This window comes from Moschus berezovskii, chromosome 15 (assembly GCF_049115385.1).
Source record: "Moschus berezovskii isolate FMDL1 chromosome 15, NW_MosBer_1.0, whole genome shotgun sequence".
Lineage (NCBI taxonomy): Eukaryota > Metazoa > Chordata > Mammalia > Artiodactyla > Moschidae > Moschus > Moschus berezovskii.
This window is the reverse complement of record NC_142474.1, coordinates 53,105,586-53,124,671: the sequence shown is the minus strand read 5'-3', so window position 1 is coordinate 53,124,671 and position 19,086 is coordinate 53,105,586. Positions and strand designations below refer to the sequence as shown.

Sequence of the window (19,086 nt, the reverse complement as noted above, 5' to 3'; positions counted from 1 at the left end):
AACTTTTCTTCCAAGGAGCAAGCGTCTTTTAATTTCATGGCTGCAGTCACCATCTGCAGTGATTTTGGAGTCCAAGAAAATAAAGTTTGTCACTGTTTCCCCATCTATTTGCCATGAAGTGATGGGACCGGATGCCATGATCCTAGTTTTCTGAATGCTGAGTTTTAAGCCAGCTTTTGCACTCTTCTCTTTCACTTTCATCAAGAGGCTCTTTAGTTCCTCTTTGTTTTCTGCCATAAGGGTGGTGTCATCTGCATATCTGAGGTTATTGATATTTCTCCCGGCAATCTTGATTCCAGCTTCTGCTTCATCCAGCCTGGCATTTCACATGACGCATATAAGTTAAATAAGCAGGGTGACAATATACAGCCTTGTTGTACTCCTTTCCCAATTTGGAACCAGTCCGTTGTTCCATGTCTGGTTTTAACTGTTGCTTCTTGACCTTCATACACATTTCTCAGGAGGCAGAGAAGGTGATCTATTATTCCTATCTCTTTAAGAATTTTCCAGTTTGTTGTAATCCACACAGTTAAAGGCTTTGGAGAAGTCAATAAAGCAGATGTTTTTTTGGATCTCTCTGGCTTTTTCTAAGATCTGATGGATGTTGGCGATTTGATCTCTGATTCCTCTGCCTTTTCTCAGTTCAGCTTGAACATCTGGAAGTTCTCGGTTCACGTACTATTTATTGAGTTCCCTAAAAAATAACCCAATATATAGGTCCTAACACAAATTGGTCATTATTCATTAAGAAAGGAGAAGTAATTTGATGTGTGGAATATAGTAATAAATACTCTGCTGTGACGTATATATTCATTATTCATCACATAAACGATAGTTAATTCTGTCATTCAATGGAAAGTTGCAATGTTCATTTTGAAATACACAAAATTCATTGTATGCATCTCTTCTTTGTATTTCAAGTGCAGAGAAAAATCAAACTAGGAATTCCCATAAATAATAAATAAAAAATGATACATATTTTTTTTAATGGGACATATTTTTCCTTGTTAGCCTTTGTGTGTGTGTGTGTGCTCAGTTGCTCAGTCCCGTCTGACTGTGGTCCCATGGACTGTAGCCCACTAGGCTCCTCTGTCCATGGAATTTTCCAGGTAAGAATACTGGAGCACATTGCCATTTCATACTCCAGGGGATCTTCCTGTTTTTCCTTGCTTTATTTTAAATCTGACAATAAATCATATAAGAATAACTGGGAAAATAGGCAGAAAGAGGGCATTTTTGCAATCTCAAAGATAAATAGAAAAGAAAATTAACAGCTCAAATTTCAGCCCCTTACAAATGTTTCAAAACTACCCCTAGGTGACAATCAGATCTACATTTCATCACAATGTACTTGCTCCATCAGTTATAAGCACACCAAATCACAAAGTAATTTGGTAAATCTTAAGTTGGCATATAAGTCACTGAGAAATAAACACGAAAGATTCAGAAAAATTAATAACTAATGAGTGACAAATGAGAGACGTATAATTTTAACAGAAAATATTAAAACCATGGAAGACCTTTCAAAATTATTTGGGAGGCAAGACTTTTTGCTTTTAAGACTATCCCAATAGTTGACTAGATAACATAACAGTAATCAGCTAGAGCTTATCTTTATTCATCACCTTAAATCACATTTTACTCTTCCCTGATACTAAAAAAAAAAAGAAAGATTCTTATGTGCTAACCATTTATATTTGCAGGTGCCTTTGCAGGCGCCACTGCTATATAACTCATTAAACAACTTTGTCCATTGCTTTTTGAAAGATGCTGTTACTTGGAAGTTTCTCCTTAGCCAAATGAGAATTCATTAGCCAAAACTTTACAGGCTATGCAGGCATAAATAATATCAAAGTGGTAACACAGGGTCCCTGTTCAGGGGCAAATATGTCTTAAAGGATGCCATGATATTGCCATGCTTGTGGCCATCCAGAATCTTTGCCTAGGTTTCATGTCTTCCAAAATTTTGCCACATTACAAAACTGGAGCCAGAACGCACTCTCCTGGCTTCCTTAGTTTGGCGATGGTATCTAATGTTCACCAACTAATTGTATCTATACACGACTTCACTTCAGAAATAGCAATGTGAGGGAGCAAATGAGAAAACTCATCTCTTTTGGTGTGAGAGGTGGTCAAGATCCATCTTTCAGGGCAAAACTGTGATGGTACTTGTCACATCCAGTCCCCCGCGTGACTGGTAAAAGCTGTGATGTCCATGTGATGACTTGTGGGGCAGTTCCCTATTCACCTGATATATTTGGATGCCCTGTAAATTCTGTGGGCTTCCAAATGTCCTCTAATAATTTTTCTTCTGCTGATGTTAGCTGGAGAGTGGACTGTGGTTTACAACTAAGAATTTTGTATCATACAAAAATTTGGACTAAGAAAATTATGGTTATCAGCGTGATAGTAGAGTGATTACCAATTCAATAATAGACTCAACAGTTATCTACAGAAACCCTGTCACAAGTGTGCTTCTGTGCTAGAGGCTATGCTGTGCTTCGTCGCTCAGTCGTGTCCAAGTCTTTGTGACCCCATTGACTGTAGCATGCCAGGCTCCTCTGTCCATGGGGATTCTCCAGGCAAGGATATTGGAGTGGGTTGCCACATCCTCCTCCAGGGTATCTTCCCAACTAGGGATAAAACCCAGGTCTCTCACATTGCAGGCAGATTCTTTACTATCTGAGCCACCAGGGAAACTCAGAGGTGTACAGGAGAAAATAAAAATACCACAGGATGAGGACAAAGTTAATATATGGTCACACAGATACAAAATAAAATTAAAAGAAATTTAGAAGACACAGAAGTATCTAGGTAGTTACTATAATACAATAGCATACTGCATATACAGCTAAGGATGAGAAATGTTTATTAAGGTATTAAAATGTCCATGGGGTTTGGGGTAAATCTGTCAAGCTGCCAAAGAAATTAAATAAACCTTTTATAACTACTATAATTCAGTGATGAGAGAGGAAATATTTGAAAATCATACAGCTCATAAAAGATTAATATGCAGAATATATACAGAATTCACACAACAGAAAAAGATTCCAAAATAAGCAAAGGACTAAATAGACATTTCTCCAAAGACACACAAGTAGCCAATAAGAACATGACAAAATGTTCAACTTCTTTCACTATTAGGGAAAATGTAAATCAAAACCATAATGGGATATTCTTTCATACCCATCAGGATGACTATTATCAAAAAAAAAAAAAAAGAAAGAAAAGGAATAACAAGTCAAGGATGTGGAGATAAAGAGATTGGAACATTCAGACACTGCCCTTGGGAATATAAAACTATGCAGTCACTATGGAAAACAATTTAGTGGTTCCTCAAAAAGTTAAAACACAGAATTACCATATGATCCAGCAATTCTGCTCCTGAGTACATATTCAAAAGAACTGAAAACAAGAACACAAACAGATACATATATACCAATGTTTATAGCACTTTTCTTCACAATAATAGCCCACAGGTGGAAACAGGCCACATGCCCATCAACAGATGAATGGATAAACAAAATATGGTATATGCATATAGTGGAATATTATTCAGCTGTAAAAAGGAATGAAGCGATGACATACACTAAAACATGGATGCACCTTGGAAACACTACAGTAAGTGAAATACATTAGCTATAAAAGGATTAGGTCTCTAGGACAGACAAATTAGAAAAGACAAAGTATGATAGTGGTTACCAGGTGCTGGAGGAAAGGAGATGGCGAGTTGTTATTTAATGTACAGTTTCCACGTGTGATGATGAAAAAGTTCTGGAAACAGTGCTGATGACTGCACAGCATTGGAAGTTCAGTTCAGTTCAGTTCAGTCGCTCAGTCGTGTCTGACTCTCCGCGACCCCATGAATCACAGCACGCCAGGCCTCCCTGTCCATCACCAACTCTCGGAGTACACTCAAACTCATGTCCACAGAGTCGGTGATGCCATCCAGCCATCTCATTCTCCGTCGTCCCCTTCTCCTCCCGCCCCCAACCTTTCCCAGCATCAGAGTCTTTTCCAGTGAGTCAACTCGTCGCATGAGGTGGCCAAAGTATTGCAGTTTCAGCTTTTAGCATCAGTCCCTCCAATGAACATCCAGGATTGATCTCCTTTAGAATGGACCGGTTGGATCTCCTTGCAGAATAAGGGACTCTCAAGAGTCTTCTCCAACACCACAGTTCAAAAGCATCGATTCTTCGGCGATCAGCTTTCTTCACAGTCCAACTCTCACATCCATACATGACCACGGGAAAAACCATTGCCTTGACTAGACGGACCTTGGTTGGCAAAGTAATGTCTCTGCTTTTTAATATACTATCAAGGTTGGTCATAACTTTCCTTCCAAGGAGCAAGCGTCTTTTAATTTCATGGCTGCAATCAGCATCTGCAGTGATTTTGGAGCCCAAAAAAACAAAGTCTGACACTGTTTCCACTGTTTTTCCATCTATTTCCCATGAAGTGATGGGACCAGATGCCATGATCTTTGTTTTCTGAATGTTGAGCTTCAAGCCAACCTTTTCACTCTCCTCTTTCACTTTCATCAAGAGGCCTTTGAGTTCCTCTTCACTTTCTGCCATAAGGGTGGTGTCATCTGCATATCTGAGGTTATTGATATTTCTCCCGGCATTGGAAAGGTAGTACTTAATGCCACTGAACTGTACACTTAAAGATGCGTAAATGGCACATTTTATGTTACGTATATTTTACTGTAATTAAATCAGTTATAACCCGTATCCAGAAAACTGTCAAAATTTAAATTTCATCTTATTCCTGTTGGCTGCTTCTTATTGTTATTTAAGATATAGATTCAATTAATGGATCTAACCAGAAAAAAATGGCAACACTGTACAGTTAAGGTAAGGTCAAGAGATCTACCTCTAACTAGCTTATAACATACTTAAAACAGGGCCTGACATATAAAAAGTCCTTAGTAATTGTTGCAGTTAATCACCATTGTTACTAGTTTGCATTATTATATATTAATAAAAACCCCAGGGAAAACAGCAACATATTTTATTACAGAAAAAATTTTAACTTTAGTACATCAAATAAATGAATGTTGGAAGACAAGAAGCAGTATCCCTAATATGCCAAACTCAGGTCAAAAGATGATAGAGGGTCCAGGTAGAGAGGCCACAGGAGGGGTACTGTGGATCACAGGGTCAGCAGAGGAAGGCTGTTCTGAAGCAGCCAACATGTTACTGAGCGGTGGAAGACAAAATGCAGCTGCAGCATTATAGCCTGAGGTTAGGGCACTTGGGTGGAGACAGTAAAACTAGGGCCAGAGCATAAGGGGAATTCTGAAGGTCTGAGAACAAACAGAAAGAAGAACTGCAAGCCTGGAAAAGAAGCAGGCGAGACTGGCAGATAAGACTGAAGAGGTGGATGGAGGCTAGATCTCACAGGCCTTCTACGAAGAGGGGACTGTGATTCTAACCTCAGAGGGAGACCACTGACCCCAGGGAGTGACACGATCCAGCTTACCAGGTAAGAGATCACTTTGTTGCCAATTGGAGAAAGGATGGTGCAGGGAAGCAGAGTGGAAGAAAGCAGGGGAGCAGTTGGGAAACTATTTTAATAATTTAAGTGAGAGGTGATATAACTTAGATTTGGGATGGTAGCAGTAGTAACAGAAGTATGTATAGACGAATTCAAAACATAATTATTTATTAACCCCCCAAAAAACACAAAATTACACAACTTCCCCGAACAAATTTACAAAGGTTAAAAATGGATAATACAAATCCTGAGGAAAAATGTAGTTGAAGGAGGCACTAAAATCCTCTGAAAAGCAAGCTGGTGTATCACCAAAAGTCTAAAAATTCTCAGTATTTTTGACTCAGAAACCAGTTCAGAGTGAGTCTTTCGTTAATTAATTTGACTTCTAGAAAACATGTTAAAGAGAAAACCAAGATTAATGCTCAATAATTAATTGCAGCACCTTTAAACTTGCAAAAAATGGGGGGGGGGTTGGATTAACATCCAACATTTAAGGAGTGGCTGAATTACAGCACTAAGTAACCTTTAAGGGTCTTCAAGATAGGGGGGTAAAATGCTGACAATCTTAGAAAATTAAGAGTACAAGTAATGCTAGATTTTGCTTTCCTGCTGGTAAGTTTTGTTACTTTACATAGAGAACTGAACACAGAGAGCCATCAAATAATTGGTAATAAAAATTTAATAATCACTAATCTCTTCTAGACTCAAAATCTATATATACGCTTAGAAAACTTACGCGCTCAACTTAAGACATACTGTTGGTATCTTACAGTATTAGTCTCGTGTTACCCTTGGTACTAAAAAAAGGAAGCAGGGAGGTTTCAGTTTTGTGCTTGTCATAGTAATTTAAGAATAAACATACACGTTCCATGTCTATTTGTCACTCTCCAACTCCAGTGCCTAGCATAGAACCCGGAACTGCAGAGGGGCTCAATAAACATTTTTGAGTGCAAACAGCCGAAATGAACCTTGCAGTTCCAACTTAGCACCAAACAAATCTAAAACCTCAAAATGCAAGAGGTACATGAGAAGGACAATATTTATAATATTTTGAGTGGTTACAATGTACCAGGCATTATTAAACATTTTAACCACTTTTTCTTTAATGCTCATAAGGTTTCATCTCTGAAAGAAATACTTGTCACATTGTAAAACCAAGACACAGGTTTAAAAATGTTAAGGTCACATTTCAACGAAGCTTGAACTCAGCTCTTCCGGCGCCTAAATGTACCTAGACCAGAAGTAACAAGATGTTTCAACCATCAGAAGTGACTAGGATTGTTTTCTCCAGGCTTCCCCTGCGGTTCTACTTGGTGTTCACTAACTTCTACCTCGCGCTGTAGTTATCACTTGGAAGATCCAAGCCCTCACCAGCAGGACCCTGCCCAGCGTCCTCCCCTCCCCCGCCGTGAGTTCCTCGAGGATCCGGGACCGAGTTTTCAGGCCTCTGGGTGACAGCCTCACTCAGAATGGGGGTTTGGCACAGGGCAGGGGTCTCGCCCCTCCCGCTCCGTGGGCACCATTTTGGTTAGGCTTTACAGCCAAGCCTTGCGGGTCAGGACTCCCAGCAGGTACCCCTCCCGCCCTTCGGACCCGGCGGAGGAAGGGAGTCTCCTCCTCAAGGGACAGCTGGGGCGCCGCGCGGGCGGTTTCCAAGACAACCGAGCAACTCCCCCGCCCCCCGACCGTTTCCCCTCCAGTCTCCGCCCCTAGTGCCTCGCCGCTCCGCCTCTCCCTGGAGCCCGAACTCTGACCAGCTCCGGCTCGCAGATGAAGTGGCGCCCTGTGCCCTCTCACCTCTGAGAGCCTGGTGCATACCCCCGATTCCGCTGTAGAGCTCCAGGACCCGCAAGGGCTCCATTCCCGCGCCGCCAACGCCTCCTCCTTGGAGCTAGGCCTGCCGGTTCCGTGGCTTCTCCTTCCCCCGGGCCCCGCCGCTCCCTCATCTCTGATTCCGCGGCTTTTTAGTTCCTACCTCCTAGGCTCTGTTTCAGGTCTTCACGGGCAGCCTTGGGACCCAGGGACTGGCAAGGGTAGGCAGGTGGACAAGGGACAGAAAGCACCAAGGCCTCCCAAGAGAATGAAAGCCACTCCATGGCTTGATTTACTCTCCATCTTCCTTCTAAAGTGCCTTGAGGGCTGGGCACAGTAGAGGGCCTGTGCCTCAAAGTCAAATAACGGAGGTTAGAATCCACAAACACTCACTTTTCAGACTTGCTGCTTTTCCGTCCTTTGAAAGCCAGAAGCGTCCAAACCTTTCTTCCATTACACTTGAACATGTACCTCATGCCTGGTGTTGGGCCTTAGCTTGAGTGATGGAACTAAATCAGCCTCTTACCCAGAGAAGGTCCCAGAGTTACAGGGGCAGAAACTAGCACAGGTGCCCCAGAGCTCCCCTGTGAGCTAATACAGGGGAGCTCTGGGGCAAGCTGTTTTAACTTGGAAAATACCCCCAAGATAGGAACTGCTGTTAATGTAACTTAGAATTATTTAAGTCATCGAATTCAATTTTACATGCCTGATGCACAGTGTCAGAGTTTGGAGCAGAGAAGTTTATTGCAGGGTGAAGCAAAGAAAACAGGTGGCGCATGCTCAAAAACCCAGAACTCTCCTAAGGGTTTCAGCGAAGAAGTTTTAAAGGCAAGGTAAGGGCCGGGCACCACCCTCAGATTGTTTGATGGTGGTCAGTCTTTAGGTGCTAGAAGGTCTGGAGCTAAAGCTCATCATCATCAAGTAGTTAGTTTCTTCCACTTGGTGGTAGTTTCAGGATCTGAAAAACTCAAGACAATTTACATCAGATACTAATCTTCTAGGTTCTTCAGGGAGGAGCTAAAGCAGAGGCTATGGGGGAAGAGGTCTAATCCAGGAAGGCCTTATAGGGTCCTGTTCCTTTACAATTATGCCCCTTCAAGTGCTGTGGCCTTCCTTCTCCAAGATGATTTAATCACCAAATTGTAAGAAGCTCAATTACAAACTAAGAAAACATGGTCATTGGAAGGAGCAGAAATGGTCTCATTGTGAAGTGTTTTTCTATTGTTCCCAATACCACTGAATATTATTTATTTATTTATGGCCATGCCGTAAGGCATGTGGGATCTTAGTTCCCCAACCAGGGATCAAACCTGTCCCCCTGCATTAGAAATGCAGATTCTTAACCACTGGACTGCCAGAGAAGTCCCACGTACGTTCACTACTGTTAGGAGAAATTGAGCTGTACTAATGGCTTCCCTTGTGTCTTCCCCCAGGTCTGAAGGTGTCCAATATGCTACTGGGGAAGAGTGACGACAATTATGAACAGCTCAAGAAAGAATGAAGCTGCTGGACCAAAGTGGGAACAACACTCAGTTATGGATGTATCTGGTGCTTCAAGTAAAGTCCGATGCTGTAAAGAACAGTATTGCATAGGAACCTGGAATGTTAGGTCCATGAAGCCACATAAACTGGACATAGTCAAGCAGGAGATGGCAAGAGTGAACATTGACATCTTAGGAATCAGTGAATTACAATGGACAGGAATGGGCGAATTTAATTCAGGTGACCATTATATCTACTACTGTGGGCAAGAATCCCTTAGAAGAAGTGGAGTAGCCATCATAGTCAACAAAAGAGTCCAAAAGTCAGTAGTTGAGTGTAATCTCAAAAATGACAGAATGATCTCGGTTCGTTTCCAAGGCAAACCATTCAATATCACAGTAATTCAAGTCTATGCACCAACCACTAAAGCCAAAGAAGATGAAGTTGAACAGTTCTATGAAGACCTACACCACCTTCTAGAACTAACACCAAAAAAAGATGTCCTTTTCATCATAGGGGATTGGAATGCAAAAGTAGGAAGTCAAGAGATACCTGGAATAACAGGCAAGTTTGGCCTGGGAGTACAAAATGAAGCAGGGCAAAGGCTAATAGAGTTTTGTCAAGAGAATGCACTGATCATAGCAAACACCCTTTTCCAACAGCACGAGAGACGACTCTACACATGGACATCACCAGGTGGCCGATACAGAAATCAGATTGATTATATTCTTTGCAGCCAAAGATGGAGAAGCTCTATACAGTCAGCAAAAACAAGACCGGGAGCTGACTGTGGCTCAGATCATGAACTCCTTATTGCCAAGTTCAGACTTAAATTGAAGAAAGTAGGGAAAACCACTAGGCCATCCAGGTATAATATAAGTCAGATCCCTTATGATTATACGGTGGAGGTGACTAAAAGTTTCAAGGGATTAGATCTGGTAGACAGAGTGCCTGAAGAACTATGGGCAGAGGTTCATAAGATTGTACAGGAGGCAGCAACTAAAACCATCCCAAAGGAAAAGAAATGCAAGAAGGCAAAGTGGTTGTCTAACGAGGCCTTACAAATAGCTGAGAAAAGAAGAGAAGCTAAAGGCAAAGGAGAAAAGGGAAGCTATACCCAACTGAATGCAGAGTTCCAGAGAATAGCGAGGAGAGATAAGAAGGCCTACTTAAATGAACAGTGCAAAGAAATAGAGGAAAACAATAGAAAGGGAAAGACTAGAGATCTCTTCAAGAAAATTGGAGCTATCAAGGAAGCATTTCATGCAAGGATGGACACAATAAATGACAGAAACGGTAAGGACCTAAGAGAAGCAGAACAGATTAAGAAGAGGTGGCAAGAATACACTGAAGGACTATACAAAAAAGGTCTTAATGATCCAGATAACCAAGATGGTGTGGTCACTCACCTAGAACCAGACATTCTGGACTGTGAAGTCAAGTGGGCCCTAGGAAACATTACTACAAAGAAAGCTAGTGGAGATGATGGAATTCCAATTGAACTATTTCAAATCCTGAAAGATGATGCTGTGAAAGGGCTGCATGCAATATGTCAGCAAATTTGGAAAACTCAGCAGTGGCCACAGGACTGGAAAGGTCAGTTTTCATTCTAATCCCAAAAAAGGGCAATGCGAAAGAGTGCTCAAACTACCATACTGTTGCACTCATTTCACATGCTAGCAAGGTTATGCTCAAAATCCTTCAAGCTAAGCTTCAGCATTACATGAATCGAGAACTTCCAGATGTACAAGCTGGGTTTAGAAAAGGCAGAGGAACCAAATTGCCAACATTCGTTGGATCATGGAGAAAGCAAGGGAGTTCCAGAAAAACATATACTTTTGCTTCCTTGACTATGCTAAAACCCTTGACTCTGTAGATCACAACAAACTGTGGAAAATTCTTCAAGAGATGGGAATACCATACCACCTTACCTGTCTCCTGAGAAACCTGTATGCAGGTCAAGAAGCAACAGTTAGAACCAGACATGGAACAACAGACTGGTTCCAAATTGGGAAAGGAGTACGTCAAGGTTGTATATTGTCACCCTACTTATTTAACTTATATGTGGAGTACATCATGCGAAATGCTGGGCTGGATGAATCACAAGCTGGAATCAAGATTGCTGGGAGAAATATCAACAACCTCAGATATGCAGATGACACCATCCTAATGGCAGAAAGTGAAGAGGACCTAAAGAGTCTCTTGATGAGGGTGAAAGAGGAGAGTGAAAAAGCTGGCTTGAAACTCAACATTAAAAAAACTAAGATCATGGCATCTGGTCCCATCACTTAATGGCAAATAGAAGGAGAAAAAGTAGAAGCAGTGACCGAGTTTATTTTCTTGGGCTCCAAAATCACCGCAGATGGTGATTGCAGCCATGAAATTAAAAGACGCTTGCTCCTTGGAAGGAAAGCTATGACAAACCTAGATAGCATATTAAAAAGCAGAGACATCACTTTGACAACAAAGGTCCGACTAGTCAAAGCTATGGTTTTTCCAGTTGTCATGTATGGATGTGAGAGTTGGACCATAAAGAAAGCTGAGCGCTGAAGAATTGATGCTTTTGAACTGTGGTGCTGGAGAAGACTCTTGAGAATCCCTTGGACTGCAAGGATATCAAACGAGTTAATCCTAAAGGAAATCAACCCTGAATATTCATTGGCAGGACTGATGCTAAAGCTGAAGCTCCAATACTTTGGCCACGTGATGCGAAGAGCCAACTCATTGGAAAAGACCCTGATGTTGGGAAAGCTTGAAGGCAAAAGAAGAAGGGGGCGGCAGAGAATGAGATGGTTAGATAGCATCACTAACTCAATGGACATGAGTTTGAGCAAACGCAGAGAGATAGTGGAGGACAGAAGAGCCTGGCGTGCTGCAGTCCATGGGGTTGCAAAGAGTCGGACATGACTTAACTCAAATACAGGAATAAAAACTGGTGGCTCAGTGGTAAAGAATCTGCCTGCCAATGCAGGAGACACAGGCTAGATCACTGATCTGGGAAGATTCCCCTGGAGAAGGAAATGGCAACCCACTCCAGTATTCTTGCTTGGAGAACCTCATGGACAGAGGAGCCTGGAGGGTCCATGGGGTCACAAAGAGTCGGACACGACTTATGACTGAAGAACCACAACAACTTGTAATAATAACTGATTGTATAGAAACTTTTACATGTACTAATGCAACACTATTAACAAACTATGGCTGCTGTGTCTCAATTATATGCCTGACATCCATTTTGATGTGTCCTGTGAAATATTTTAACTGTACATGTGTATTGGCCATTGAGTGTTTTCTTATTTGCCACTGATTGCGGTAGTACGGTAGAAAGATATCACAGAACAGTCTTAGCCCTGGCATTGCCAATAATTGGTTGTGTGCCTTGGTGGTGAGCCTCGTTTCCTTATCTGTAAAATAAAACAGAGGAAAGAAGAGGAAATGATTGTTGAGGGCCCTCTAGCTCTAAGATTCTGTGGCTGAATTAGTATTTGAAGCAGTGAGTCCTGATTGGGCCACATGTTAATTATCTGCTCAAACTGAAATGATCTTGAAAGAAGACATTTAAAAAATCTGCTATAAGCAAATATACTTTTAAACAAACTAAGTCTATAGAAATCATATACACGCTAACATTATGTGTATAATGCATGAAACAAACTTTTAAAATATTTATTACATAATATAGTGCCATAAATATATATGTGTAATATATATATTAGTACGCATATATTAATATGCATAATATATTGATATGTATGATATGTGCATAATATATATTAATATGCATGATATATGCATTATATATATTAATATCCATAGCTCTCTTTATATAGAAAGATACTATTATAGTTAACAATCAATATATTAAATCTAGAACCTGTTAAGCATTAGTGCTATAAATCAAAATAAATATGACCAAGGATGTTACATTGTAAGAAGGAAGAACAAGTACAGGTATTTCATGAAAAATACCAACTTCGTGAGAGAAAAGATGGTAGAACCCCATCCCCATGCAGCCTGATTACAAAATGCTCGCTCTGATCCTTCAGGGTATTCACCCTGTAATTCCAGACTCACTTTTCTGCCCTAAGTTTGCTTTCTCCCATTCTTTGCTGCCACTACAACCTAGATTACTCAGAATCGCCCAAACATGCTCCATTTCTGAGCTTTCCTGCTTCTGTTCTTCACCCTGCCTAGAAACCCTAGCCTTCTCCAAGACCCACACTTAAAGCAGACACTTCCTTCTAGACTCCCAGGCTGGAAACCCCCAACTTCTTTCAATTCTGCAATCCACCTGCCTCCCAGACTTCTGCAATACAAATCCTACCTGTTCCTATCAACCTATTCAGTTCATTTTAGCCCAGTTTGCCACATCTAGCTCACATCTGCCACATCTTCTCTTTACCTGATACTTCCTCTAAAACTTATCACAGTGACAATCATTTCAAGAACAGAAACTTCCTCCATAGTCACAATTTACAACTGTCTCCATGGAAGCACCTGTTAGATGTTAGCCCCCTCGGATTGGATTATGTATGTTGTCTTCCAAACCCTGGCATAAGCTGCATGAGCTGGGGGTGCCACAGTCCAGAGTAGCTGAGGAGGAATGTGGGATGGACAGATAAAGAAGAAAAAAAAAGATATATATGGGGACTTCCCCAATGGTCCAGTGGTTAAGACTCCACCTTCCAATGCAGGGTACACGGGTTCAGTCCCTGGCCAGGGAACTAAGATCCCACATGCCGTGCAGTGTGGCAAAAACAAAAAAATGTATATTGACTACTCTTTCTCAACTGTTCTTAGAGGAGAAGTTTGGCTATGTAACCTTACAGTTTCCGATAAAGTTATCCTCAGTGACGTGTCCAATGGAGCTAATATTTTAACCAGAGAAGCTCAACACACTGTTTGAAAACACAAACAAACGTCAAAAGTTGAACTTTAGGATAGTCAGTGCATTTTCCTTCAAAACAGAAAATACACTTTGTTAAGAAACCGAAATACTTAAAAATAGATATCTACTGAGAAGCTGCTTTATAGCACAGGGAGCTCAGCTTGGTCCTCTGTGATGACCTAGAGGGTGGGATGGTGGGGTGGGAGGGAGACCAAAGAGGGAAGGGGTGCTGTATACATACAGCTGATTCCCACTGATGTACAGCAGAAACTAACACAACATTGTGAAGCAATTATACTCCAATTAAAAATTAAAAACAATTTTTAAAAACCAAAATGATAGTTAACATCTTGCACATATGAAGTATATCAAAGATAATTACGGGGCACAATAGAACATCAAGGGGTATGCTGCTTCGTCGCTTTAGTCATATCCAACTCAGTTCAACCCTAAGGATTGCAGCCTGCCAGGCTCCTCTGCCCGTGGGATTCTCCAAGCAAGAGTACTAGAGTGGATTGCCCTGGTGGCTCAGAGGTTAAAGCGTCCACCTGCAATGCAGGAAACCTGTGTTTGATCCCTGGGTCGGGAAGATTCCCTGGATAAGGAAATGGCAACCCACTCCAGTATTCTTGCCTGGAGAATCCCATGGACGAGGAGCCTGGTGGACTATAGTCCATGGGGTCGCAAAGAGTTGGACACAACTGAGTGACTTCACTTTCACTTTCAAAGTAAAATAATAACAGCATACTCTCAATTATTTAAAGGCTTGTTGTATAAGTTGAAATCTAATGACATTTTATTCTTCATCTCCTACCTGTCACCGATCATTAATTTCTAACAAAATTAAACAAAGCCTGACAAATTCTTGGAATATTTTTTGCAATCATCCTTGAGTTTCCACGATCCAGGCCATTCTTTGTTCCTCAAATGTGATATGGGTTTCTATACTGGATTGCCTACAAGGAGAGAATAGCCTGCTTATGCCACTTTGAGTGACGAATAAATTACATTCTGGTTTTACACAGAAAAAGAATGGTCTTTATGAACTGCATGGAAAATTTAAAAAATAGTTATATGGGAATAAATTGCCAATAAATGCCTTCAAGAGAGGAGACCATATTTAGAAGAAATTTGAAATGGAAAGACCCAGAATTTATCCACCAGAATTTATCCAGACACTTATTTCAGAATGCCTTTTACCAGTTCTTGATCTGCCAGCAAGAAGCTTGTGAGCTGCTAATGAGGGGTGCAGGGCACTTCACAGAGTAAGGTGTTTGGCGGTGAAGCGCTTGAATTATTAGAAAAGCCTTCTTTATAGTCACCCAAAATCTAGCTTCTTTTCGATTGGCCCTCTGCACTGATTTTGAAGAACTCTCCCTCTTTTGCAATGAACTGCACTGTGGTTAAGAATACAGACTTGGAAGCCAAACAGTGCAGATAAGAAATGCTCTGGATTTCCCTGGTTGCCCAGTGGTGAAGATTCTGAGCTTCCAATGTGGGGGTGTGGGTTCCATCCCTGGTCAGGTAACTAAGATCCTACATGGCACAGCCAAAATAATAATAAAAGAATTTTTTAAAAAAGAAATCATAGCTCTGCATTTTCCTAGCTGTGACTTTAGGAAAGTCACTTAACCTCTCTGAGCCACAGTGCATCTAAGATGTGTAAAAATAGAACATGCAATTGCTGTGGAGATTCTACAAGAATTAAAAGCACTTTGCCCAGTGCCTAGTAGTGGTTTAGTCACTAAGTAATGTCAGATTCTTGTGACCCCATGGATTGTAGCCCTGCAGACTGCTCTGTCTATGGGATTTCCCAGGCAAGAATACTGGCATGGGTTGCCATTTCCTTCTCCAGGGGACCTTCCCGATCCAGGGATCACCCAGGTCTCCTGCATTGCAGGAGGATTCTTTACCAACTGAGCCATCAGGGAAGCCCCATTGTCCAGTGCCCAGTGCATAAATGTGTGTGATGAACAGTGTCTCAATAATGACATTCTTTAAGTGGATCCTGTGGCAGGACTCTGACCCCTGGAGTCAATCACACCCCATTGTGGTGATGTCTGATTTAGGAGACATAACTGAGCATGGGGCCCAAACAAAGTCAAATCATCATTACAGAGTCGTCCAAATGGACACAGATGTATCTAAGGGCTCTGGTGGGGCAGGTGAGAGGCATCCTGGGGTTGCCAGGGCTTGGAGCAGCATGAAATAAAGCTAGATTCGGGAAGCCATAAGCACGACTGAGGGGGTGCTGAGCACAGACTAATCACAGGTAGTCAGAAGACAGGCCGCAGCACACATACTAAGAGAAGCCTCCCTCTTACCTCTTAACTCCCAGAAAGATCACGGCAGCTGTGAAGGTGTGTCTGCAGATCTGGCAGTTTTAGGGAAAAAAAATGTTAACACGACCTAACCCAGGATGCAAGAGCAGGTAAAACCTGGGATGGAGATGAGGTAAAACTTATTAATACTATCCAATCATTTATTGACTCTTCTATGTGCCAGGCATTGAAGAATTTTTCATTAAAACTTTTAAAAATCTGCTATTTCTGACCATAAAAAATGCCAATAATAAAAAACAATTTAACATCTTCTTCTCTCTAAGCATAGGACTATTTTATACAATTTCATTGTTTCTTTAGAGCTACACTGGCCAGTGGGGTAGCGGTGACGTGTTTATATTAATTAAACACTAAATATTTAGTTCATCAATCACCCAAGGCACATTTCAAGTAACACAGCCAAAAGAAAAAGAGACCATTTCCTTCATCACAGAAAGTTCTATTGATCAGAATTACTCAAGAGTGACAGTCTCTTGAAGCTGTGACTTTCATGGGTAGCCCATCAATAACTGGACAGTGTTGAAGAAGCATGCAGCAACTGCTTAATGATTGCATGCTGAATACTGATTTAAAATAAGTGCCCCTGAAATATGGAGTAAAAGGAACACAAAGAAAAGCAAACCTTGTAGCCAAACCTTCATCTTCTTTATCTGGGGTGTAGACACCTTATTCATAGCCTATCACAAAGGAAAAACAAAACAAAACAGGAAACAGCAGATGTGTTCTATCAATGACATGATAAATTTCTAAGAGAAAAAGTACAGATGGAAAAAATATGAACTTCCTGGTGTCTGGAAGGAACAGTACTTTTCTACTGTGAAGAACAGTCCACTGACGTTGGATTGTGAATACTGGCTTACACTTACCTCAGAAGAAAGAAAAGAAAAAAACAAGTGTGTTTATTTTTTTAATTGGAATCAAGAGGAAATTTCATAATAGATTTTTTGCTGAGAAGCATAGAAACCATAGGGCTTCCCTAGTGGATCAAGGGTAAAGAATCCGCCTGTCACTTTGTTCAGTTTGAAATCTGTTCAGTTAACAGCTGAATAACAAATTATAATGGAAGATATAACCCACTGTATGTAATTCTAACAATTACATATAATTATTTTCCTAGTTTTCAAAAAAGTTTGATATATTTTTATATATATACATATATATATATATATATATTACCAGGAGACTAATTTGCGTATTATCTAACAAGATGTCTTTCTTTACTGTTTTCTATTATAACATTCTTATCAGGTGGGAAAATAAGACTCATGTTGGGAATAAAAAAAATAAAAATGTAATGCCTTCATGGACTTCCCTGGTGGTCCAGTTTCTATGACTCTGCGCTCCCAATGCGGCGGGCCCAGATTCCATCCCTGGTCAGGGAACTAGATCCCACACGCTGTAACTAAAGAAAAAATAAAAATAAAAAAGATTCCAGATGCAGTAAACAAAGATCCTGAAGATGGATGATCCTCCATGCTCAGATGGATGATCTGGCTCAGGCAAATAAATAAATACATAAATAAATACATACATACACATCTTTCAAATGTAATGACTTTCAGAGCTGTTATCACTGTGATCCTCTTCTCCAGTACTGTATCTAAATACTCAGACTATTTCAGGTAACCAAGTCACACAAACCAGAAGCATTTGCAGAAGAAAAGGGAAAACACACACACACACATATACACTACATAAGCCTTTATTCTTCTTCATAGTCTTTTTAAAAAATTGCTACAGTTACTAGGACTGATGACAGAGAAAAAATCATACCCAAGGATTTTTCATTTTACCCTTGTTAGTTAGGAAGTGGTTTAGACACATAACAGAAACTCAGAATAGTTCTCAGATGATCCAATATTGATAAAAATAAATGAAATATAATAACAGCCTCATGAGACTGCACTTACTATATTTATTCACTATATAAGAAAAATAACTTCATATTTATTTAAAATTGTTAAAATTGACCTTCTAAGCTTTCAAAGTCACTACTGTAAACATTATACAAGTCCAACTTATCCTCCAAACTTTCTGTTCACCCTTGGAATGCACCAGAGGCCATTAACCTTTATATTCTAGACTTGAACTGAGTCCTGCAGATCAAGACTATTAGTGTTTCATTTCCATCTAAGGTAATTACTGCCAAGTTAAAATACAGTACAAGTCCTAAAAAGATTTGTTCTATGTTTAGTCACTCAGAGACTAGGAATAACTAAAATAGACAGTATTTCAGTAGATGGTGAAAGTAAGTTTTAATAATAGAATAACATCAATTATATATGATAACATAGGCCTATAAGTTTCAAAGAACTTTATGAATGTTTAAAATGCTTATTAATCTATTTTAGACCTATCAGATTGTCTTTTCAATATTCTGGTTTATTACAAAGATTAATAAAGAGAAAACATCACATGATTTGCTCAATGACACATAAACCAATATTTTCCGAGTTAACGTATTTATTTGAAAATCACAGAAGCACATTTTTAAAGGAAGAGAAATTAGAAGACTGTATCAGTATTTAACAACAACAACAAAAAGTCTGGAAGGCATCAAATAATACATGAAATAGAGTTGGCATATTTGAGGAAAAAATTCTCATAAGCAGTTAAAAATCTTTCTGGTTAGGAAGGAATGTCTGGAATCTGCATGTCATATCTTTTTTCACTCCTTTCATTTTAGGTCTAAATCCTAGCATAGGATGGGAAAAGAATGCAACAAAGCGCACTCTATATATCTCCTCACAGAGTTTATAGTTTTAAATTCCAAAAGGTTCAGATTACAGTTTCATCAAATTTCTTGTTCCCTATAGACATGAGACATCACTATTTGTAAAATAAATTTTTGATTATCACCACAAGTGAAAGAGACCTGAGACTTCCCTGGTGGTCCAGTGGCTGACTCTGCTCTCCCAATGCAGGGGGCCTGGGTTTGATCCCTGGTCAGGGAACTAGATCCCATATGCTGCAACTAAAGATCCCACATGCCACAACTAAGACTTGGCAGAGCCAAATAAATAAATATTTTTTAAACGTGAAAGAGACCTGGTAAACATATAT

General features: G+C 40.3%; 1 protein-coding gene across 3 annotated transcripts in view; it reads right to left on the bottom strand.

Annotated features, from left to right (window-relative positions):
• Positions 1–19,086, bottom strand: part of TRDMT1 (tRNA aspartic acid methyltransferase 1) — a 101,599-nt gene that overhangs the window by 56,466 nt on the left and 26,047 nt on the right. The window contains exon 1 of one of the 3 annotated variants that reach the window (XM_055429439.2): positions 7,297–7,632. The exons of 1 other annotated variant lie outside the window; for it this stretch is intronic. Coding sequence is in view for 1 of the 2 variants with exons in the window: in XM_055429430.2 (XP_055285405.2) it covers positions 7,297–7,360 (64 nt within the window). In the remaining variant the exon portion in view is untranslated. Of the gene's footprint in view, positions 1–7,296; positions 7,633–19,086 lie in introns of those variants that run through there. One more of the 3 variants, XM_055429430.2, reaches the window with a different exon arrangement.